Source organism: Branchiostoma lanceolatum, chromosome 4 (genome assembly GCF_035083965.1).
Source record: "Branchiostoma lanceolatum isolate klBraLanc5 chromosome 4, klBraLanc5.hap2, whole genome shotgun sequence".
Lineage (NCBI taxonomy): Eukaryota > Metazoa > Chordata > Leptocardii > Amphioxiformes > Branchiostomatidae > Branchiostoma > Branchiostoma lanceolatum.
This window is the reverse complement of record NC_089725.1, coordinates 12,871,019-12,897,050: the sequence shown is the minus strand read 5'-3', so window position 1 is coordinate 12,897,050 and position 26,032 is coordinate 12,871,019. Positions and strand designations below refer to the sequence as shown.

Sequence of the window (26,032 nt, the reverse complement as noted above, 5' to 3'; positions counted from 1 at the left end):
GTTATAGCTGTCATATTGTTCAGCTGTTCATCCCAAGTAGGAATTTTTTTTGGGCATCCAAGGTAGTTTAGAAATGTTGTTTGCAGTGAATATAATATGAGACTCATACTAGTCATAGGTGGATCATCTCCCCATGTCAATAGTGAGAACCTAGCCAGGCTAGTGAAAATCCATCATTGCCAGAAACATTGGTACTTTGGTTTTGCTTCCCAATATTTTTGTATTTTACAGGCCTGTATGCTTTTTAAAAGTCCTAATTTCCAAATCCTGAATTTTTTTGATACAATTACACTTGCCTGATAGGAGATATATTATTCTCAAATATTTCATAGATGTATGGATTCTCCATATTTATTCCAACTCTAATATGAAAAGTGGCAGGCCACCTGACGCAAACACATTGCAATAAAACACCAAAAGCTTTACATCATGCAGACATAATTGTCCCTTTCTCAGCTGAGCATCCCTCGCGCTGTCTCCAGGGAGGTTTTATCATCCTCTGCATGCCCTGATTTCAGATGCAGGGCCATTATTCCCCACATGCAAGCTTATAAAGCGAACGTCAGATCGCATGCCGATAAAACGTGCAAGACTCTAGGCAATTTGCTACGTGATGGAACTGAAAAGTCGGCAACATCCATCAGCGAAGAAATGCTTAACTAGCTCGAAGATAGGAAGAACAAGATGTAGGACGTGTCAGACAAGTTGTAATTAAATATGCAGGCTGCTAACTCAATTTGCACGGCAGTGACATGATTTCAATAAGGAGGTTTAGCGTTTTGAGTGGATGATGGATAATATTGTGAATGTTTTGTATCCACTCAAATGTTCCTGCTACCCAACAATTACTTAACTATTCATGGAATATGTCTACAGACTGATGATAAATAACAAAATTATCATTTTACTCTTTCCTATCTATAAGATCCAAAGACTTCTTATTATGTAATGGAAAAATGGCTACCATCATTATTTTTAATCCTAACTGTTGACAATGCATTGATTTAGAGCAATTTTTATGCGCATAATATTTCTGTTTATCATGGTGTTTGTATAATGATTGGCTTCTTTTTACATTATAGAATGTATTACTTATTGACAGTTACACCAGTTAACATATGCATCAATGTTGATATTCATATTTCCTCGTTTGTGTTTTTCAGCCACAAGATATCAACAAGATGACTTCCCACCCAGGATTATCGAGCACCCCTCGGACATTATCGTGCCAAAAGGCGAGCCGGCCACCTTGAACTGTAAGGCCGAGGGCCAGCCCACGCCCACCATCCAGTGGTTCAAGGATGGCCAGCCCGTGGAAACGGACTTGGAGAACGCCAGATCCCATCGGATGCTGCTCCCTAGCGGCTCCCTTTTCTTCCTCAGAATTATCCACGGTAGGAGAAGTAAGCCGGATGCAGGGCGGTACCAGTGTGTAGCTACCAACTACCTCGGAAGGGCAGTTAGCAATAATGCCACATTAGAAGTAGCAGGTGAGTTTATGTTTTCCTCAACAGTCTGTGGAGCCAGACGCACCCCAATGTCAATGGTCTGTGGGATTTCATAGCATCAGTAAGTTGTTATGAGAAAAAAAAGATGAATTTAACCATTGGCATGCTTAGGATGCATCCACTGCACTGGTATATTTGTATGCTAAAGGTTACATCCTTCACTACTTAAGCAAAAAGTAATCTTTGAAATGCACAAAAGATTGTGTGAGAAGGGTTCTTGTACCATTAGGGAATTGGTTGCTTCATCTCCTATTCTGTGTTGCACATTTCCAGTTTCTTGCTGGCTTTCTTCACCAGCAGAAGAAGGAAATGTACAAGACAGATTCAAACTAATCTGATTAAATCCCACATACCATTGCCTGGAGGGTTACTTTGGCTCCAGCATGCTTGAAGCATGATGGCAGCACTTTCTTTGAGCTGCATGGCAACGAAATTAGTTCCTTGCCTTTTCTTCTTACACATGGCCCTAGGGTTCTCCGTTTCGTTTCATTCCAAGTATAGGAGCTTACTTAATAAGTTTTTGTATTACTGCAAGTTTTCATTATGCTGCAAGGCACACAAGTAGCTCAGGGACATGTCATTCAAGGCAACGTGACGATTAAGTTTTCACTTTAAAGAGAAGTAATAAAAGTAGATATGCTTAAAGTTTAATACCTAAGACTGTTACATGTACACACCAAAGCTGTACCAAAATGGCTTCTAGTTCTTTCAATCATTAGTGAAACCAAGGGTGATATTTTACGATATTTTCTTTGGAATCAGGAAAAAACGGGTTAAACACATTCAACAATATCGACGCTACTTGTCGTTCCTCAATTGCCATTCCAGTGGCACTATTCAGTGAGGTGGCCAATAATGATATTCTGATCAGGATGCGTTTCTGTTGAACCTGGTGTTAAGTGCCTGGGAAATGGCACCCCCAGGACAGGACCAAGCTTACCATCACTCCTGGTGGTTCCAAACGTACCATTCCCAGGGATATGGACACTTTTGAAACAGACTTCCCAGAGGGGAGTGTGTAGTAAGTACATCTCTAATGGGAGGGCTGGGTGAGTTATGCCCACTAAGCTTACCAGAGATACATATACATGGGGGTCTGCATGGGGGGATGATCCCGGGGAATTTAGGAGGGCTATCATCTCTGAACGGCATGGTCGGAAGGACTGTAAATGGACTTTTTGGAACAAGTTCATTGGATTGTTCCATTGTACGTATTTGGTGTCAGGCAAAAGTTGTCAACAAACACTGACACAACCAGACACTCCATTGTGACTATTTGCTAATCTGACTTCACGATACAAATTATATGTCAACAACGCTAAACGATGAATTCAGGGTATTAAGGATAACAAATAACGTGCTACATAGAATTAAAGCGACCAATTACGCTTTGCGAATGATTTACCGATAAACCTTGACATTGAATTACAGTGGGCCTAGCTATGATTAACAGTGAATAAGAATGGCTCGCTATACCTCACAGAAAAAGGCATGCAGACCCCCATACATGCAGGAAGGCCATATTAATATCAGAGCTGACCCCTATCAACTGTCAGCCCCTGTAGTTATGCCATTGGTCACGTTCGTGCTTGAAGGTCACTCCTACTCCTAGCAACAATTAATTTTTGATGGAGGTAAATCCCCCCAGTATTTCTTTTTCACTCCGGAAAGGCCAGCTAATAGGGGATTTAGCAGAAACCTGCCAGAGTATGATGATTAAAAGTAAAGCAACGGAAACACTTTGTTAGATAAGGAAGGAATTTACTAACAACAGCAATGGCCCTGTAATTCTTAAGTCTTGGCCATTCTCACAAAGTAGATAAACTTGAATGTTTTATTCTTTGATTTTTGCAAGTTATTAAACCATTGCGTATCTGCCTATGAGAAAATGTGAGATGTGGACAAAAAGTAACTAAGGCAAAAAATTTATAAACTCAACATTTGAAGAAATAGCTCCTATGCTTAATTGTTAGAAACAGCCCACCAAAATATTTGTGCTGGCCTGTCTTTATGTAACAGGTATGTAAAAACCTAAGGTTGTCAACATCTATTCAAAGGCATTTGACAGTTGGTCTAATGCCATGTCGACTATGAGGTAATGCATCAGACCTCCGAAGACAGGATGCATCTCAAGGTCATCCACTGTCAACACAACCTTCAGAGATAGAGGAGCTGATAACGATAACAATTGATCACTGTTGTTGCTGCTCCCTTTGTTCTCCAAGCTAGTGATTAATGCAGGATTACCGGTGTCCAGAATGGCACATGAGCCTTCAATGCATTCAAAACATTAGCTCATATGTATGACTGTTACAAATCATACCAAAATGTGAATTTTTAGATTTGTCCAATATTTTACAAATGAACATGTATACGGCATGTCTGTGTTTTTTAGTGTTTTTTTTCTTTCTCAAAGCTGTATGTAGCGTATGCAGCATGCGTTGCCAGTATTAGTTGCACCACCTTTTTCGGTGAAACATCAAGTAGAAATAGTCCTCTTCTGGTCATGCATGTATGCCCCCAACCGTAGGGAACTTATGTATGTACACTGCGAATTCCTGAAGCATGGTGTAGAAATGGCCTTTTCCGGACATCAAAGGTCTCTTTCGTTCTCTTAAGTGACTGTAGAATACACGTAGCTTTGCCTTTTAGGCAAATTGCATGTCCACTGACATTTCGGCGAGGAAGTTGCCGCTCCATCCCAGCATGCATGGTATGACGGACACGAGTAATACGGACCCCTTTTGCCTTCCAGTATTACGGGATGACTTCAAGGAAAATCCCCGTAGCCTTACAGTTGCAGTCGGAGAGCCAGCAGTTCTTCAGTGTGATCCTCCCCGCGGCTATCCAGAACCTAGAATAACTTGGGAAAAGAACGGACTAGTTGTAAGAAACGAAGGAGAAAGAATACGAGTTCTAGAATCGGGGAAACTTATGATATCTGAGGTGAAGAAAAGCGATGCGGGGACATACGTTTGCATAGGGACCAACATGGTCGGAAGACGCGTGAGTGAACAGGCCACGCTGTCCGTTTATGGTGAGTCGATCGTTCCTGCCCGTATGACGCCCTGCGTATCACCTCACCGACTAAACACGCCATTCATCGTCCATTCCCGTCCCCTGTGGTTGTGCACGTGTTTGTCATGTTGCGTGCTGTGTCCCCCCCTCCGTAGACCCTCTTGAACCCGTACATGTAATCCTAACGACATTCCAACACAACACGGTATCCTTAATGTCTATACCCGCCATTTGATACTTCGATACATTAGTCTGTGATTGTGAAGTATATATTGTCATTCATAAATATTGTAGATTCAGTAATGAGAAGTCACAAAGGATGCATGTGTAGTATAACAGCACTGACAACAATGACTGGAGCTAGGTAAGATTTCCTGTATATTGTAGTATTGGGTGTATGTGATTAAAACTCTACAATCCTACTTCCAGCTCCTAACAATTGTGGTGAGAAATCAGTGTTAGCAATAGACTGTCGCATGCTCGGTGACAACTGGATTTGAAGCCTCAGAATCTCAGGGATGCATGCACATTGCCTACAAATGTATCTTCACACCAAAGACTAATTCCGATTTTGATCTTGATTCCAGTGAAACCTTCATTTTCGGAGGCCCCGGAAGATGTCACGGCTATCGTCAAGGAGGATGTGGAGTTCAAGTGTAAAGTACGCGGTGACCCCGCCCCGCAGGTGTCGTGGAGTCGTGAGGAGAGTGCGCTTCCTCTAGGAAGGTAAAGCATCCGTCAGTACAGTGGGCCGTTTGTTTTTAAGAGAGTGACTCCAACAGCGCTGTTGGCAGTGAAGGCCGCAGACAAAAGTTTCCTGTTCGTTTCAGATTTCGTTCCTGATTCTGTGCTCTGACCTTTGGTCATATACTGTTTTCATCATTCTCTTTTAGTGAACATATGCACTGAATGAAAGGCCATGAATTTACCTTGTGGTAAAGCGATGAAAGATCTCTGTACATTTAGGTTTAACAAGATTTATAGCATACCATATCTTTTATTCAAAATCACCTATCAAGTAGACCACATACAGGACAATACTGTAAAAACATAACTATCATATGTACGGTGGTAAAAACTTAATTATGTAATGTATGAAATGCGTAAATGGCCCTGTTTAATGTAATAAATGAATCTCTGTACAGGGCCAGAATTCTGGACAACAACAACCTGAAGATAGAGAGGGTGACGGCAGCTGACGAAGGCACGTACGTTTGTACGGCGGAAAACCTGGTGGGAAGAGTGGAAGGGAAAGCCACGCTTACCATCCACGGTAAGACAATTAATCCAACAGAAGCTATATGTAAGATGTATAACCAGAATACCATACAGTGACTGATGATTTGTACACCTAAATCTATGGAAGAGAAACAGTCAGCCTTATGATATCTTACCATGAACATGGACACAAGTATCAGTATCTATATAGCTGGTATAACCGCCCTTTAGCGTAACACACCAGCTTTGCAGGCGCAGCAGCAGCTGGTTATATTACACTGAAGGACTTGTCACACCTAACCCTTGCACATCTAACTGCAAGTGGTGACAGATTTCCAAGTGATCACGTATGAGCAATGATCGTCTGCTACCAAAGTAGAACTGATTGACGAAGGATTATTTTTCCATTTTTCAGAGCGGCCAACGTTCAAGACGAAGCCCCGAGACCAGGTGATCGGGTTGAACAGAATAGCCACCTTCCTGTGTGAGACGGCTGGAAACCCTCCGCCCGCTGTCTTCTGGCAGAAGGAAGGAAGTCAGGTAAGGATCTAAGACATGCTTGTAGATGTACTAGAATGCATTGGACCACGGAATGGAAGTATAGTCACAGTGAAATTGTCTCCTAACTCAAATTGTGTTTCTCCTGGAGATATGAGGTAACAGATTATAGAAACATTGGTGTTATTCAAAAGTAGATAACGACAGTCAATGCCACCAGTAGACTAGCTGTAGCGCTTGCTCAACTGTGCGGCCCAAGGACTATCGAAATGGAGATAGGCACTGCCCTGTACACCAAAATTTGCCAGTAAGACGTACATGTCCATCCTTGATTTCTTAATTCAAAGGCCTATGACAGCACCCCACACTAAGTTTTCTGCTATAATGAAATACAACAATTTGAAAGTTTGAAAGACACGCCCCAGCTGTTATCTGTATATGGGAGACAGTGAACTTGTTCCTGCAAAACTTCAAAATCATCTTGACAGCCTTTCTGTGGTTGTGCTGAAGCATGACCTACCTTGCACAGGAAACGTCCATTACGATTTACAGCAACAAAAGCTGTTGTGTTATTCTGCTCGGTTAGATACTGGTGAAAGCCAGGTATGAATTGCAGACTGTATAATATGCAACTGCCGGCAAAGGCATATTTCTAACTGTCACATGCATCCTTTGCCAAGCTGTTATGAATTTCTGGCATTATTTCAAGTCGCTGTTCAATTGAAAGGTAGAGATTGTCGGTGTTATATCTTCCGAGTCATGTTTGCTGGTTGCATACCAAACTTGTAGGGTTTCTATTTTCAAACAGCCAGTCAGAAGAATGTCTGGACGATGAGATTGTCTGAGTGACGACATAGATGCCAAAAGTTAATACTGGTAGTCTAATCTTCAGCCAAGAGGCCATTCCAGTTTCCAAGAGGGATTTGTCTGTCTCTTCCAAAAAAGCAGAAATAGAAAATCGCAATCCCCAGTTATTTCAAATTGTAGGTGTAGAAATTTTTCTCTTTCAAGACGGCACAATTCTTGTCAATTCACACCCCGGCATACCTTTTGTTAGCTTTCTTCCCAAACTCACTGGGGCAGTTCACAACAGATCAAACCAAATCTTACGACAATAGCATTTCAATAAAGCTGACTCAGGTTGGATTGGTAGGTAGTGCCCTTCCCCTACATAAATCACATTCAAGTATCAAACCCTCATGGATTACACCAAATCCTGCTGATTATAGACCTTCTTCTACTCTAAGCTTACTATAGAAGTGTTGGACGGAACTCAACCAGTCAGTATCGAAGCCCACCTCACAAAGGTAGTAGGGCAGCACTGATGGACTTAGGTAGTGTGGTGACAGATTTCCAATATTCCAATTTTCTATCGCCTTGGCATTGCAACCTATCTGACAGAGATACCCAGGCTCATAACTTCTAGGGTCATGATCCTGACTTCATAAAAAGCATTCAGAGAGATCTCATAGAATAGTGATCGTATCTTACAATAGAGACTTTGTAGCACTGTAAATTGATTCAAGTTTGCATGGACTTGATTTTGCATTGAGAGGGGAAAGGTGGCAATCGTGGTTGTTGGAACTGTAGTAACGCAGTGCACGACAGCACATGTTCAGGCTGTGATGATTCCCTGGTAATAGCTCACCGGAAAAAAACATGAAAATAAAAGCACCATGAATATTTCTCCACTTACGGTAGTCTCCTAAAGAGTGTTATTCTGTGTTGTTGCAAGAAGAAAATTTCCAGCTGATTCAAAACATGAAAGGCAGTTCAAAAGTTTAACTGTAGCTAAGAGAGAAAAACATCCAGGTAAGAGACCTTGAATCCTTGGACGCATCATTACACCTTAGTCGGCACTCCCAGAGGCTAGGATTACAGGAGGGAACCAGGGAGAGAGATGGGCTGCATGTTCCCACACCAGATAAGGATCTCCCCGCACTGCAGACTTGAGCTTCTCATATTCATGGACGGCTTTGCCAAACAGAGACAACCATCACCAGACACCATAAGAGTAAAGCCCTTCCCCTTTGGCTGTGTCTACAGTTTCTACTGTGTAAGGGTATCCAGTGACATTTCCTAAACCTGGATGATGTGATAACTAGCCCTTACTGTTGCCCAGCCAAATTACCTCCTGCTTGGTTTTATATCACCGGGAAATCGGATATTATGTTGAAATTAGCGTGGAAGAAATGTATGCATATGATATGAAGATAACAGCTACCGTATCAGCCAGATATGGGCCAATTTGCCACTGTATCATCTAAATGGGCCAGATGTCAACTGAAGCATACAATTTACCAATAAAGGCCTCCTCTGTTATTGGTAGTTACAAAGAACTGATGTAAAAGGAGTGATGTGGCCGGTAATGTACTTAATATTTGGTTTTTCAGCCCTGTGGGTTGGCAATTTGATCCTCGTCGTAAAAAAACTTGACCCCTGGCTGGGTTTAATATTGGCAATCATGACATAAGTTATTCATGAGGTCTGGTTGTGCGGCAGACAGATATTCAAATCTGCATTAATAACCGGCGTGGACTGCATTGTCTAATTTCATTCGGCCCTATTCACTTACTGTATGCAGTACATCTACATGTACAATGTATATTCATGCTCAAATATGAAATTGCACTTTGTTGGTCTCTGCATAAGAAACACTGAAATGTAATATCTAGCTCACATTGAAGATCCTTGATTTTGACAATCATAATCCTCAAGAAATGCAGTGTTTGTTATGCCAGCTTATTCCGGTGCTGTTTTACATAAATATGAGACACGCGTCCCTATCAGCTTGCAGCCACGTTGTCCATATAACTCCTCCAATCCCGCTAAACAATGTCGGCAGCACCACTGACAGCTGCACCATCACACTTGGACAGTTCGCAAATCCCCTCCTTTCTAGTCCTAACGACGTATTTATAATGATAAGCAGTTTTGCAACTTCTCAATGTGTACGGTAACTTTTCGGTGGTTTCATTTTCACTGTGACCTTTCCACTGCAAAGTCATGACACCGCAAATGTTTCCCTTGTATGACTACTGTAGCACAAAATTGTTTCAACCACAAATTTACAACATTGAGAAATCCCCCCCTTTTCCCTCCTACCTCAAGTTATAACTGCCACAAAAGTGAATAAATTTACAGTATTTTACAATTCAGACCACCCCATAAAGACTAATACTGATATTCATGACTATGACAACTGCATTTATTTTCTCAACCCAATTTACTTCATCTGCTTGAACTTGAAGAAATGGTACCAGTGTTTTTACTTGGTCTTGAGAATACAATTGTTTAAGCCAGCCCCTTAAAGATTCCTATCTCACGCATTGGAAGCACCTACGCATACCTGGCAAAGGTTATGAGCATGGCCTTGGGTTCATAGCCAATTTCCTACCCCCTTTTTTTAGAACAGTCAAACCTACAGACATCGGGGATAAAGTTCAGCAGTCACTTCCTGCCTACTGGCTAGTCAAGGGTCGACCAGGTGACCTTATAACTCCTACACTATAAATTTCTTCCCAATGCTCAGTAGGTTACTGAAGCACAAAAAATTGATTTCAAAACCTTTTTCGCAGTGATCATAGAGATCAGTTTTCCTGGTATGCAAGGATTCTTGTTTGTAAAATGATAGTTTTGTTGTCAGGGTAAAATTGATGATTGTTGTCTCTGTAAGATTAGAATTGGTACAGGAAATCTCCTTTGTTTGGGGGTATACACTGCCAGGAAGGACTAAATTTGTCCCTTCATCAAGGAAAGGAAGTAGATGTCACAAAGATACCGCCCCACTCAAGGTTGAAGAAAATTGTACAGTATTCTAGTCACCGCTCGTCAAAGATTCCAGATTTTGACCCCACTCAACCAGCAAATTCCTCCCTTTCCTGTGGCACCAGCTGGGAAATGATGGATGTCCAAATTACTTGGGAAATGTCCATCAATTCCCCCAGCAGACTCATTACATCAGTAAACAAATACTCCACTGATGAGGATCCACAGAACCCCTCTGTTACATCCTAACTAGTTCATTAAGGCTGGGAAATTGGGGAGAATGATCTTAATAAAGGATCGTGTATCTATTTTATGGAGCCGTGGTCTTGGATGCAAATTAGAAGCAGACAGTCTAGGTGAGTGGGAGAGAGAAAGGATGTGGTAGAGAAAACTTTGCATTCAACTAGGCAATTGGATATACCAGTGCCCCCCCTCTAGACTTCCTTCCCTTTGCTGTCAGAAAATTCTATTGTGACTAGGTGATCTACTGTTAATGACAGACAGGCATCACCTGGTGTTGAGTAGTTTTGATTGCATATTGCTTGGAGAATTCAGGCTTAGCCATAGTAGGATGGGCTGTGGCACTGTTCCTGTTAGACAGGAAGAAAATATGTTACGTGATAGCCCTCCATTCACTGAAATATTAGATGTAAAGGTCTTTATAATCCTGAAGCCTTTCCCCTAGCTTTAAGACCTTCCCTTTGGGGTTTTTCCTCCTTGACAGCAGGGTTCAGAAACTTTATGTGTTGGCCACACAGAACTTTTGAATTAACCCCCTCCCCTGAGGAAGGAAGAGATGTAAACCTAGAAGATTTATTCCAGCATGTGTACAAACCAAAGGGTCAGGAACAAGTGACCCCTGGAAGAGAAGGGCACCGTTCTCAAAGTGATTAATGGGACATCACATCTGTAGTCCCTACATTCAACATGGCAGATTGACTGGCCAGGTGTTGCATGGGATAAAGAATTATGAAAACATCTGGGTGGTAGAGATACAGGGATCCCTCACACAAATCATTGCTTCATTCATGACCATCTGACAGTTACAAGTGAACCATTGACGTTGGGTGGCTGTGGTATCTCTGCCCATGTTGCCAGAGTATGACAGGAGGTTCTCACATGGCTACCATATTTAGAATCAGTTATAGTCAGGCTCCCTGTCAGTTCTAACTACTACTACTGTACAACAGTAAAACTCTAAAACACTAAAAAAAAACTTCTCCCTGCTACTGTGAAATAAAACAATCACGAAAAATAAATGATTACAATTGAAATTCTGCAGTAGTTATAATATTATATAGATGGTAAATGATTTGCCATGCTGTTTTCAGAAATGAATTTATGTGCGTTAGATAGAAGAATTTTTTTCTGATTGAGCACTTTCTGTGTTGTCAGGGATGACCAAGACCTGTCGTAGTGTATGTCTGGTCGTGGATTACTGTTGGGTAATGTTTGTGATTGCCTACCTACATATCTGTTTCTTGTGTCTTGTAGGTGCTGATGTTTCCCAACCAGAACCACGGCCGCTTCAAGGTGACCAGTAACGGCGAGCTGATCATCTCCGGGGTTCAGAAGGCCGACGAGGGCTGGTACGTGTGCTCCGCCCTCAGCGTGGCGGGGAGCGAGACCGAGAGAGCCTATCTGAAAGTCGCAGGTAAGAGACGCTCATGGGACCACTAAAATCTGGTCTTTGCGGACAGATGGTCGCTTTTGACAAGATTCTTGATGCTTGTATCATTGGGGAAAATTATCTAAGGGACCACCCAAACAAAAGTGGTCACATTGCCAAGGTGAACCTTATCTAGAGGTTGGCACTTTTACAGGTTTTAATCATTTGTTTTGATCTCTATGTTATGATATGGATTCTTACATATGATAAACAGGATCTTTGTCGAAAAAACATTCTTATAGCTGTTGCCATACATTGTACCATGTACCATTGTCATGCAATAAAGTTCTTCATAACCAAAAGCTTAAGCACCAAATTTCAATAATGTAGTCATGTATTTCAGTTATTGAGTATTAAAACTTTACAAACAATCTCTTTTCCTGTGTTCTAGTTTTGTCCGACAGACCGCCGCCCATCATCAGACAAGGCCCCACCAACATGACCCTGAACATCGGTGAGCTGGCCATGTTGCCCTGCCAGGCGTCCGGCAACCCTGCCCCCAGCATCAGGTGGCTCAAGGACTCCAACCCCATCCTGGCCACTGACCACCGCATCATGCTACTGGACAGAGGCACTCTGCAGATATCTGATGTCCGAGTAAGTACTGAAGATACTTAAAGTTTGTGGGGACTTACATTTGTAATTTCACAGTAAGGGGGGAAGAAGGAAGCACTCACGATGAAGCCAGGGGGAGACTGGTGCACAGAATACCAAGTAAGTGTTTTTTGGTGGAGAGCTCACCATGAAAACCACAAACATAAAACCACTGTTGATTTTTCACAATTTACAGTTCACAATATTGGACTTCATCATTATGTGAAAATTCTGAAGATCAAGATGATGAATAACCCATGAAATTAGATATGATAAAGTGAGTTATGACTACGTACACTTAATCAGTTTTATGAATATCAAAGTCAATGATAAATTGTAGACTTGTTGTAAAATTCAAGCATTGAATTCTCATTTTTGAGATAAGCATCAGTTGTAGTACATGTGACACTTAATAAGTGCTTTACAATTTTCTTTTCCTTTAGATTGGTGACTCGGGTATGTACACCTGCATTGCTTCCAGTGAGAGTGGGGAGACCACATGGACAGCATCCCTCAACGTCCATGGTAAATAAACCACATCAATTGTGTGGCCATCTTGACATCTAGAACTATCTCTCATTCTCTGGTTGTTTAAATCCTATCTGCTGAAGTAAATTCTCGCGTTATAAAAAGTTTTTAGGATTAACACTACCAGGATATTTTATGCATGTGTGTATCCAAGTTGTAAAACCCTCCAGATGGGACGATTCAGTTTATTTGAACTGCCATAACAAGCCTTAGCGTTTGCTTAGCAGTGGAACAAACAGTAGTTGCAACCTGTCTATTAAGATGCTGGCCACGGTCTGAGTGCAATGTTGAGATTGTTAAACTGTTGGCAGAAATGTGACAGCCATGAGCTATTCGTAATTCAAGACTCTCTCCTATTTATGCTGCTGACAAACTGTTTGGAAAGTATTGTTCTTACTTAAGTCATGTTAATTTGATTATATGGATTACATCCTCTGGGAACCCCAAAACTGATGCAAGCCTGTGAATAAAGAAAAAATGTGGTAAAAAAAAAAAGTTATCTATTTCATCCAAATAGTCTAATCAACATGGCATGGCCTAAGACAGTAAGTTGAGGAAGGTAATGTACAGTCAAACTTCCTAAGAACACTACTCAAGGTATTGATAAGATCTGGTCTATGTGAATAGGTGGTCACTATATACTATAGATAGGATTCTTGAGGCTTGTTTCAATGGGAAACATTGGCCAGGTGGTCCTTATAAAGACATAGTCACTTGTACTGGTTGACTCTATAAAAAAAAAAGAGTATACCTATAATGTCAATCCGTGTGAGTATTGAATTGCAATGTAGGTTCATGTTTTGTCCATTTTCTTTTCTCTGTAGAACCTACAGACCCTTCGCAGATATTCCCACCCAGACTCCAGCCCGAGTCGTCAGACTTGCCGGGCCCTCCGTTCAAACCTGTCATCAGTAACATCACCAGGTCTAGCCTCCGCCTGACGTGGAGACCTAGTGCCAATAGTGGAGCTTCCGAAGTCAGGTCATACACGGTGGAATACTTCAGGTGAGAGCCAAAAGAGATACAAATCACGTGTACTTGTCCATTATTTTTAGGAGACTTTTATACAGTACAGATCTCGTTTAACTTCCCTTCCCACGCGGTTCACACGCGTTTAAAACGCGTTTCCACCGCGGTTCAAAAGCGGTTAAAACGCGTTTCCACCGCGGTTCAAATGCGGTTAAAACGCGTTTCCACCGCGGTTAAAAGCCGGTTCAAACGCGTTCCAACCGCGGTTGAAAGTCGGGGCAATCGCGTCGCTGGCTATCTAATTAAAAATCTCGTGCGAACGGCATTGTCCGGTACACGCGTACACTCCATTCATATCAAACTTGATTGACGTCTGGCTTGGAAACCCTGCCGGGAGAAATAATTATCTTACAAACTCCCCTGCTCTCTTGGTTTCCGAGAAGCGCCGGGCGGGGAGATCACCTTGCCGCCATGCCAGCGCGTTGCTGTAGGCAGGCGCGGCAGTGGCGGTTGCTATGTGCTGATGGACAGAGCGGCGCTCTTTGATGTGCGCTGAGTTCGTGACATATCGTCACAGTTTGCCGCGGGAAAAAGACACAGGGAAAGCATTGCAATGGGATTTTTCTCTCGGTACTACTAAAAATTGGGGGAACATTTTGCGATCAGATTAAAAGCATTTCCAAGCACGAAACGTCATGAAAATAAAGGAGGTAACGCGGCAAGACCGCGACGCTATTTTCACCCATCCACACGCTTCAACCCCAACGTGTTAATAAATAACAAGGCGCTGCACGCCGCGTTAGAAAATTATATATCGGCATCATAAAGATCATTGTTAACCTTACCACTCGTACTACATGTACATGAATACGGTATGTCCCAACAGAATTGATTCTGTACAGAAGACTTGTTCACAATCGGCAATCCTGGTGTATTTTGTTGGGACGCTTTCGTCAAACAGCCGGAAGACTTGTGAATTTGCCTATCCTCGTTTCACGTTCGCTTATTCTCGTTGTCCGTCGTCAGCAAATGAGACTGTTTCGTGTGCTCACGAGGTATCACGACTTTCGTCGGCAAAGGTCGGTGACAAGCTGCATATTTGCTTGCGAGGAGGAAAGACGACAGGAATATTTATCGTGAAAAGTAACATGATTGTTGGGAAAACACCACGTAATAATAATATTCTATATGCCACTCAGTCGGTAGATAAAGTGTTGTTCAGAAAATTTTATCCCAGAAATAAAGTAAAATCGATGCTTTTGTAAATCTTCATATCAACATTAGTTTATCTAGATATTTTCAAACTCCAAACTCTACACAACACGGCACGGGAGATCATTTCTGCTCAGACTCTCAGGCGCCCCACTGCTGTCAAAATTGATTGATGATCTCTTGTTGTCGCTGAACTGACATAAGATCAGAGGCGGGCGGTGGACAGTGCGCGGGAAACTTGTGTAGCGAAGTTGTTCCAGAAGAATTCTCACACTGAAGGGTACACTTTAATATGAATCCGACCACAAACAGCAATGGTAGACGAGTTCGACACAAAACACCCGGTCTACGATCTTATTCTAACTGGCGATTGAAATGTGCTACCTAGGACTAGTAGGAGTTTTTTTTCTAAACTTGCTTGGTGCTACGAAGTTTGGTCGAAACGCTAGGAAAAGACGTAATATGTACATGTACGCGGGGAAGTGTGCTCGGTAGGCTACCACTTCTATATAATGACGTCTTTGGTTCTACTAGCTAATTTTCCCCGCCAAATTATTCCCTTTTGGTCAGAAGTCTGTTGGTGACGGGCAAACTCACTCATTTTGAAAAATGATTAATTTTGTTTGTCCTTTTTTTCCATACACATGTAGAGCATGTTTCAGTGGCTTAAAGAGTCCAAGGACGAATGCTACCACTACCAGCCGTTTTGTTCTAAATTGCGCGCACAAGCGTGTGTGTGTCCTGTTGACGATATTTTATTTACCCTAGATCTAACACAACGTTGGAATCTTTCGGTTTCTACTAACATGCGTTTTATGTATAAAACAAGGGATGAAGTTTGACTATAGTATGTGACATGAATTTCGCACTGCTCATAAGATCAGGTAAATCAATGATTATTCAACCTCCTTGATTACATATTCCGTGTTCGTTTCACTCTTTTTTTATCAGCGCAATTGCGCAAGAAAGCCAATTCTTGAGGGGTGTGTTGAAGTAATTTTTTCTCACATTTATTATATTATTACTTACCGTTCAAAATTTTACACGAGACTCCATCGGCCCAGACTTGTGGTAAAGCTTTTCCCAAACATTACGCTGAACTTGAAATACTAGACAGTACATTCTATTTGAGTAAGTTTCTGTTCTGGAAATGTAAATCCCAGCGCTACTATCCCTGTAAATCTGCACGGTTTCAAATCAGTTTGGATTGGCAAATTGATGTTTAATTAGAATTACTATTGCAAAGCAGTGATAATTTGGATGGTGTGGTTTATTTTAGCCAAACTCACGGGCAAATTCTGGTTTTCCTCCTTTCTTCACGAAACAAACAAGCGATTGGAATACACATCTCAAAGTCTGTTCCTTTGCGATGCCACGTCGCAGAGTAAACAAAAGCCTTGTCTAGACAGCTACAGGAGCTACAAGCGCCACTGGTGGGTTCTAATGTTTCGCACTTCATGTGACGCGGCAAGACAGTACCATTAACGTTTGTAACAACCAAAAGTACATTCCCTATCACTAATCATCACTCTTTACTTGAGTCTTTGGGCCTAACTCGTGTTGTATTTCAATCTTTGTTGCATAGTATTACTATTAGCCAGTGACTACTAGCAATGTATACAATTTTTCCATTATTAGCACCTGGTAACTTACCTTGTGTTATGTGTATGCATGCCGAAATTGACTGTCGGGGGCCAGAGGGATCCGTGAGAGCTTCCCACGGTGTTTTTCTTATGCTGAGACCTCTTCCCTATGAATTCCTTGTTCTGACGAAGTTTTGTCCTGGTTTGCGGTGCGTTTTAAACTTACCTTCTACTAACTCAAGCTGTCACGGTTCTGTTTGAATCACACATGTTGCATCAGGACTTACCTTTCAATAAACGTTTAACACTTGAGGAACTAAATATGGTTTTAGTGTTGGAAGAAATGGTATATAACGAATCTAATAATTCTGTACAAGGAGAAAAAGTATTTGCAACAACGACGTCTGCCGCTAAGACACGAATCAGACAGAAATAGTCGATTTTTAAACTCCTTCCTTTCACATCATTACGTCTTTCTCTTTCAATTTGGTAATACGAACTTTCTTATCATTCCCAAGCGCATTGTTCTTTAGCCTGGATGCCAGATCCCCAAACTCTGAAATATCTATCGTGTAGAGATGTCAGAGTTTGGGGGTCTGGCATCAGAGTTTCAGTGTTGTGTTTGCGTTCAGTTTAACAGTCACACTGAATGTTTACCTTTCAAATGTTGCGTATTTATTGAAAGTTGTGTTGGCGCTGGTACGTTGCATAACTAACAATACTTCTACTACTTACCATTTCTAACATATGTTTTCACGTTACTACGACTGTTATGCGCTGTTGTTTATGAACAACACATTCATATACTACGTCACACGACCCATACAAAAGGTAAGTTAGTTATCGATCCTCTTTCGGCAGCCACTACATCTTGCCTGAGCCGCCATCGTCTATTACAAATTTTGGTAATAGAGTAGGTGTCAGATATGAAAAAAATCGCTATATTTTGAGACACGTCTGAAAACATTTCCGTATTCTCCGATCGTACAAAATGTAGATCTACGGACAAGAACAAGTAGGAAAGTGGGAAAACGCATCGTACGGGGTTCATGCAATTCATAATTTAGTCATATGTCAGATCGGCATGACTTTTATTCTCATTTCATTAATTACTAAAGAAACACAATTTTTACGAAAGTCTGCATACGAGTTTTAAGGAATACATTAATTTCTCGTAATTCTGCACTCGAGTAAGTTTTACCGAATACATACGATCCTTACTATTAGTAAAACTCCGTATAAATTCCGTAAAATTCGTATGCTATGAATTCCGTTAAATTTACGTAGTCCGTATAATTCTTATTATACGAACACTCCTGTGAGAATACGACCAGCGACATTGTCATTGTCGTCAAACACGAAGATGCTGACACGTATATGGCCAATCACTCCTAGAACTGTTTATAACACAAACGATATTATACCAACAATAAATCATCACATGTCAAACATAAAGTGGGGGACAAAAATCCGTGCAGAATGTTGCAACAATCAACGCGGTCCTTCTTTGAGACCATGCCATCAAAGAAGCCGCGCGTCGCTTCGCACTTGTCAATCAAATTGACACAAGCGGCTCGATCGCCGAAACTGCAAATTCACAGGGTTCAATTCTTGCTAAAATTCACCAAGGGCACTATATATGTGTACTTGGCTTCACCAAGGAGGTTTCAATCTTGACGAAACCTCCATGGTTTCAAGGAGTGAGCTCAGATTTCATTTTTCGCCAGGCGAGTTTTTTTGACCAGCGATTGGATGAATCTAGGTCAAAATTTGCATACGCAGGTAACGCGGGTTTGTTTTCTTATCCCGAAAGTACGCTGCGATATAGCGCGGCTCTCGCAAAAATCGTACACAGAAAAGAATACACTATGACTTATGTAATTCTTTTTGAGGCCATATGCTTTCAAAATAGACACAGGACTAGTATTTCTCGCCCTGCCGCCTGGTGGTGTAACATTGGACGTAAATAATCTTACCATTATTACGTTATTATTAGAAGTACATTCGTCTGCGATATGTCGTCGATTGTTTCAAATGTCAACGAATAGATAGTCTGCTAGATTTATGTGAAGATGGTTTTAAGTGATTTTAAGAGCAAAGCCGTAAGCCTCCTTTGCAGGTCTTCTGCAGAAGATCTGGGCGGCGCCGGCGTTAATTTTGGGGGGCGCTGAATCGCGATTTTCAACATATTGCGACCGGGTTCTTTTGCTGAAGAGATTGTCTTGGACTGATACATCTGCCAGTAAAAAACAAAAAACTTGAACTACTTTCTTCAAAATAACTTTATTGTTGCAATGTACATGAATTTTTGCAAGTTGTGCGTGAGTGTCATTGAAGTTGAATGAAAAATGACAACGATTACAGCGTCGAGAAGTGACAACCCTCGCGCGCTCCAAGACCTGCCATTTCAAACTTTGGACTGTCGGGAGTATCATAGTACACTCCGTATAAGGATGGCCGTCGGCCTTTCAGGCCGCGGGCGTGTCTTGAACAGTTCAAAGGCCCGCCACACGCGTATGAGCTCCGCCCAGCTCCAACTTGCATGCATAATCACACGAGATAACACGCGCTTCACGACGCGTGTTACACGGCTTTCCACCGCGTTTGCACCGCGTTTCCACCGCGGTTCAACCGAGAATCCCCCGCGTTTCCACCGCGGTTCAACCGAGAATCCCCCGCGTTTCCACCGAGAATCCACCGCGGTGGAAGTTTCCACCGCGTCTGGATGGGAAGTTAAACGAGATCTGTACTGTACGTTCTATCAAAAAATAAGACAACATGCAAGGTATACATGTGCATACAAGACATAACTTTTCTTTCTAGCATAAGAATTACTGTAAATTCAGTTATTTTTGTTTGAAGTTAATTTTGCGATAGAAAGGAAAAAGAGGTTTTCACCGTGTTATGAGTTCATGGTTGAAACACTTCTGTAGTAACTGTAACATTGGAAATGCATGTTTGCGGTGTCGTAATGAGGAGGTCACAGAAAAACCATGAAAAGACAATCATGTTACACATTTCAAGATTTACAGTATTCCCTTTTACACCATTGACCTGCTACATGTACCTACACAGCCATGACTTGGGGACTGGCTGGGTGACTGTCGCCTCGGACGTCCGCAGTACTACTTACGTGGTCAGGAACCTGCGTACCGCCACATCCTACATGTTCCTGATTCGTGCGCAGAACGGCCAGGGCCTCAGCCTCCCCAGCCCTGTCAGCGATGCAATCAGAACTAAAGGTTTGTTATAACCATTCTTTACAACAGCTCTGTGGCAACTTGGATTAGAATATAAAAGAATCTTGTTTCTTCCATATTAAAGCTTTAGGGTTTTACATGATCTGTGTTTTGAAATGTTGCGATGTTAAGGGTGAAAAGTTTGTACTTAAATCATGTATATGTGAAACTAAAAGTCTATGAAGAAGACCTTAAAAACCTCCTTGAGAAGACATAGTTGTCCTCACTTTATTGAAGTGTATATATTGGACAGTAATTTCCTGAGAAGTTTTCCCACTCCGATCTTTTATGACCTTTGGCTACCTCTCAAAAGGATCATCCCTGAAGGCATATTGATTGGCCGACCCTTTAGCCCTTATCTTTTTCAAAAGTATTGAGCTATCAGACTGTCCGGTGGATGTAGCTCAACTAGATAATGGCATGTCCACTCTTCTTTAGACTGATGAAAATGTCCCATCAAGACCGAAGGTTGAAAATCATTACCATAGATTGTCTTCCCTCAGAACGATCCTTTCTCATTCCGAGCAAAAGTTGCCTGTAATTAAAACTATCAAGTAGCAGACATGGCGTCCGCAATGCCTTCCTGCAGGCCTTTTATAAAGAAATATTGATCAGGTCATAGATGGATCTGGGAATAGCCAATTTAGTTGTCGGGTATTAACAGAGTGGTCACATCTGTGCTGGGAGTACCCTGAAGACCGGACACCTGTTTCCACAGACAGCCTGTAATGGTGTAAGCCATTTCTAGACATTGATTTACTCATTAGGCATTCAAAGTGTGTGTGTGCGGCTGGAAACACAGCATGTTTTTATTTAAACTTTACACTACTTATACAGTCAAATTTAGCGTAAAATGAAATGACATGATAATTTGGTAACGTTCGAGATACTTATTATTCTATGCCATTGATGAAATAGAAAGATTCTGACTTGAAGTCTTTCTCAAATGTATGTATTGATCTTGCAGAAGTTTGCTGCGTTGAATTGATGTGTAAAGTTGATGAATATGCTGTACATAAGTTCTAGCTTTGACGGGGGTGATTTAGGTCAGAGTCGTTCTATGATAGTTGCTGCGGTGAAAAATGGCTTCTGTGGGAAATTACCGGATGATTCACAGATGTGATCCTCCCCGCAAACGTCAGCTGCGATAAGGGTGCAGGGTTAGTGCGTACGTGATACGCATGAAGACTCAATCTCCAGAACTGGGGTCACCTCATCAAAGAACACTACAAACTATAGAGGAAGTGGGAAACTGGAATGTTTTCTTTGATTTCTGTGTTTATTTTTTCTGTACAACAGCTGAGAATGAACAGACCTGATCTGCTTCAAACACCTGTCTCTTTCAGCATCTTCTGATTTGGCCGTATGTCAGTTAACTGAGGTTAAACTGCAAATCATCTAACCTCCTGTGCTGTTTCTGTAAGTACAAATCATGTTAACAACATCTTTATCCATCCAGGAGACTCAGCCATCCCCACACTGAGTCCAGAAGATCAGCAGCTGGTCGAACAGAAGCTGAGATCGGTCCAGATCGAGATGAGACAGCCAGTAGCCATCAGTTCTACTGAAATCCAGGTCAACTGGCAGGTAAGACAAGACACTATCAAAAAAACCTCTTAAGACTTAATGTAATTGTTTCTGAGATCTGCCTGTAAAAATACTGTCTAACTCAAGTGTCAACTGTGAGATGCATTAAACTTAAAAGCACAGCTTCAGTTTGTTTGAAAGGGATTTAGGATGGATAGAGGGGGTTAATCCAAAGGGCCCAGGTTGTCTTTTGTTGTGTACGTTTTAAGTAACATACCCAGTATGCTAGCAGTGTCGCCCTCACCAAGTCACAGACCATGCCAGTTGTTTCTTACCTCAAAAGATCCTTGTAGTCCTGTCAGGCGGACATTCTGCAAATGTGTGTCTGCAGGGCCTTTCCTGTAGCACAGTTTACACAGAGGTGGGGGTAAGGACAGGCTGTTAGCCCACTTGTCCAACTGCCAGCCTAATGTCAACCACCTGCGCTACAGAGGAAACCCAGTTACCCTTGCACTTGAGCCTGGTAACCCTTGCGATACGGGAACATGACAGTGAATGGTACCGATCACAGGGAAGGGGGTTTTGACATCAAATTGTAGCTGAATGTTGTGTCGTGACCTTGCTTTGCTATGGTAAACTTTTGCTGTCACTTCTGAGCTAGCTAATTGTATGTTTCTCTTTGAAGTGCATTGTGAAGGATAACAGATCAGCCAATTTGTTCACCATGTTTCCTATGTTTTGCTGCAAGATAACAAATTAGTTATGACTCAAAGTAGCTTCCCTTACTGTTAGAATCACTGAAGGTTGCTCTTTCCAGATTAGAAAAAATGTCAAAAAACTTCAGTACTCTATGGTGTTGTTATCGCAGTGTCAGGTCCAAACATGCTAGTTTCTAGTCCACAAGAAGTATGCATAGTTTTGTTTGTATTGATAAGAACAGTAACATTTTCTTGCATCACCCTTTTACATGCTTAAACTACACCTAAACTAAAGAGAATCTTGTGTTGTCTTCATTTCAAGGTGAGGAACTTCAAGGGATTGGAGCGCTATCTCCAGGGCTTCCACATCATGTACCGTCCCAGCTATAGCAACGCCCCCTACTCCACGGAAACCGTGACAGACAAGCGGGCCAGCACAGCGGTGGTCAACGGCCTGGCCAAGTTCACCTCCTACGACATCATGATCCAGCCGTTCTTCAACGAGAGACACCAGGGTCCTCCCAGTAGCCCTGTCACTTCCAAAACCCTGGAGGATGGTGGGTGGAAAATCTCTACCTCAGACTAAATCTCATTTGGCGGTTTTAAGGAATTAGACATTCTGATAGCTTAAACTGGCGTCTAACCTTTTAGCAGTTACATACTCAGTGAATTATGCCCTTGGAACAGCTGTGATTTTTTAATCTTACTAGATGATAGCAAGTTCATCATCGTAACTATCACTCACCGGCCCATCATCGCATCCAATCAGTTGACAAGGGCACGTTTTCAACCCACATCACAGAAAGGCACAGATCAACCCATCGTACACCATTCATTCTGACAAATTTGGGTCTAATCTGGCCTGTATCGGTTGCTGGGAGAAAATTGGATGTGGCCATGGCACCCTTCCATGTCTGCCCAAAGCAATTAGAGGGGATGGGAATGTGTGGTATTAGACGTTTAATTGGCCACCCCGGCAGCCCTCTGTTGATATCAAGCAATCTTCTGTTACAGTAATTGTGGTTACCAGCTATCAGTGTAGTGTCCGCAAAATGACTGTGCCGCAAATTATACCGCAACGGTGTACTCATATCCAGTACATGCACTGACCTACATACGACATATACCAGTCACAAAATATCTTTGAAGTATGACGGACAGTGTGGGGGTTCAAAGACATATGCAAGAGGAATGGCATATCTAGGAACCCTGTAGGGCAGCCTTTTTTTACCGGAAGGCGATACGACAGCGGGTTTTGCGGCAGTCCGATTACCAGAGGTTACTCATGGCTGCTGGGCGTATATATGACATTTAGCTGGGTTTTGATGATACGGTTTTGTGAACACGGTTGTGAATGAGATGATGTCGTGCTGTTGCAGCCCCATCTGCTGCCCCCCAGGGGGTGACGGCGACGCTGGCAACCAAGGACAGCATCCGCATCCAATGGGACGCCATCCCCAGGGATAAGGCCAACGGAGTCATCAAAGGATACCAGGTGGGACAATCATCTACCTTTATTACTACCTGGGGTGACGCTGGGAAAGACCTTGGGCTGACTTTTTCTGCTTGTGCACACAAGCCGTGGATTATGGTTTGACAGTGATGGAGTGTTCAAAGTCACAACCATACATGTAGTCATGTGAACTGCATGTGAAGAGCTGAGCACTTTTCAGTGTATTGACTTTTTGAAGCAAATCGTGACCGTGCATATTGTGCAAAGTCCATTGTAAAGATGCTTCTATTTTGGTTCTATCAGAATTATACGATGAATAAAGCAGATTATGCATTGTGCCAAACTCTGCATTGCAAAGCCATTTGAATTTGTTTTGGGAAAATAATGACTTTCAGCACTTACTGTTATAAGAAGTTAGAAAAAGGAAATGTGTTTCTTTCTTATAAAGACACTTGGTTGAACCACATGTACAAGTCAGCTCAATACAGAAAATAGTGAAACCTCAATGTGTGTTGATGACTGCTAATCTGTTCTGTTCTGTACCCCCCTCCCTCCTTACAGGTGTGGTGCCTTGGTAACGAGACCAGGTTCCACAAGAACATGACCACCAACATGACCTCAGTGGTGATCCGTGACCTCATCCCAGGCATGCTGTACCGGATCGAGGTGGCTGCTTTCACTACAGCGCCGGGCTACGGCCCCTCCAGCGAGCACAGATACATCCAGATGGGTAAGCCTAACAACAAAACTGTTAGTATGGAATCCGTCCTATTCTAGCTCCAGTTTGCTCCAACAATTGCTCCCACACGGAATACATGTAGTGTGGCCCTGTCCCGATTTAAACATTCGGTGCTTGCATTCTTCATTATTTCGAGAATTTAATATTTCTCAGAAGCAGTGTAACTGGGGTTGAACTTCCAAATGCGATACTACGAAGTTACAGGGACCGTTTGACTGGGAGCCAATCAGAACTCTAGGAAATATTCAAATGACAATCGTCTCTCTCTCTAAACGGGGCCGAGACCACTCCACAGGGAAGGAGTGAATGGAGCTAGAAAAGGATGTTGTCCATCACATTTTGTGGAGAAAAGTTATACAATGGGCAGCATCCGAGTCTTCAAGTTGAAAAATTGCTCAAACATTTGTTATCTTGGCTGGCATCATGTGCAGACAGCCATCTTACAGTCAAACCTTTGAAGCGGCTGTCTCTCAAAAGGCTTCTGACATTGAACACTGCAGATGATAAATTCCAACTGCGACTTAAAATGGGGGATCAATAGTTTGATAAATCTCCTCTGGAGCGAAAGCGCCTTGGCAGGCTTCCAGTCAGGCACAGAATTTGTACATTCAAGTTAAATGACCCTATTTCACGCCAAGCCAGCACGAGAGAGCGATGATAGAAAGATAAGGTGCAAGTATTCGTTTTGACCAGTCGAAAAGGAATTTCCAATTACTGGCACACACTGCACTTGGAGGGGAAGATGGATGAATCTTGTCACAAGATGTAGATGTATGATACATCACGGATATTAGCTGGTTGCAAAAGGCTGCCCACAGTTCTTCTGAATTGAAGAATAGTTGTATTTACATTGTGCTCACTGGGATACTGTAAATCTTTCAATGTTTGCAGTGGTTTTATTTTCGTGATGAACTCTCTGCTGCAAAATCATAACATTGCAAATCTATGTTAACATTTTATTCTACTGTACTTCAGAACTGTTTTAACTGCAAATTTAAAACGTATAAAAAAAAACCCTTTCCCCTCCTACCTCAAAATTTAGTCCTCGCAAAACTAATACTGAATGTACAGTAAACAGTGTTTATCAACCTGGCATTTGCTAGCTTCTACTACAATACTGGTGATGTCCTTTCACCACCTAGCTTTATGGTGTCACATATTACACTACGAAGAAAAGGATAATATCCTCATCTGAAACGAGTCCACCCCTGGGTAGTATCATCAATTTGCAGTATTTGCTAGAAGCCTTGTGAAAACAGTTCCTTGCTGCAGGTGCTAGCAGGTAGTTGTTTGATGTGCAGGGTGTATTGGATTCATGTTAACCCTGGAATGAACTTGGCTAATCTAATCACGTCCTTCCTGATGGCTAAAGATGTGTCGCTGTAATGAAGGCTCCGAGAGGTGCCGACTGATCAATATTAATACAGCCGCCATGTAAGTTTCGCCTGGGGGGACTTAATCAATTCATCGCACAAGGTCAACAGCACAGCTGGGCCTTTCTTCCTCGCCAAATAACACGCGTAATGTCAGGAGATACCAAAATCAGATTACTTCAACAAGATTCCTGTCTTTTCACAGTGTCTGCGTCATAAATAACCCTGCTCAATTGCTGCTGTGTATTGTTGTGATTTTATAACCTTGATAGTCACTCTCTTAAATCAAATTTGGAGCCTGCCTCCTTTGTGATCGCTCAGAAAATGATATTTTACGTTGTGAGATTGGGTTACTTGTCTTGTAACATTACTTTAATGCAGTTTTGCATGCAGAAAGAGATAGGTTTCAGATCTTTACTGTCAGCATCAAATGGCAGC

The 26,032-nt window shown here is 42.1% G+C and overlaps 1 protein-coding gene across 9 annotated transcripts in view; it reads left to right on the top strand.

Annotated features, from left to right (window-relative positions):
* The window catches only part of LOC136432651 (roundabout homolog 1-like), a 79,255-nt gene that overhangs the window by 36,562 nt on the left and 16,661 nt on the right, over positions 1-26,032 (top strand). For 8 of the 9 annotated variants that reach the window (XM_066424080.1, XM_066424079.1, XM_066424078.1 and 5 more), the window contains exons 3-16: positions 1,164-1,490; positions 4,264-4,545; positions 5,114-5,252; positions 5,672-5,799; positions 6,160-6,284; positions 11,505-11,664; positions 12,071-12,276; positions 12,717-12,798; positions 13,626-13,806; positions 19,641-19,807; positions 21,264-21,391; positions 22,352-22,586; positions 23,409-23,524; positions 24,044-24,212. In XM_066424080.1, the coding sequence (XP_066280177.1) occupies positions 1,164-1,490; positions 4,264-4,545; positions 5,114-5,252; positions 5,672-5,799; positions 6,160-6,284; positions 11,505-11,664; positions 12,071-12,276; positions 12,717-12,798; positions 13,626-13,806; positions 19,641-19,807; positions 21,264-21,391; positions 22,352-22,586; positions 23,409-23,524; positions 24,044-24,212 (2,445 nt within the window). The remainder of the gene's footprint in view (positions 1-1,163; positions 1,491-4,263; positions 4,546-5,113; positions 5,253-5,671; positions 5,800-6,159; positions 6,285-11,504; positions 11,665-12,070; positions 12,277-12,716; positions 12,799-13,625; positions 13,807-19,640; positions 19,808-21,263; positions 21,392-22,351; positions 22,587-23,408; positions 23,525-24,043; positions 24,213-26,032) is intronic. The other variant, XM_066424086.1, reaches the window with a different exon arrangement.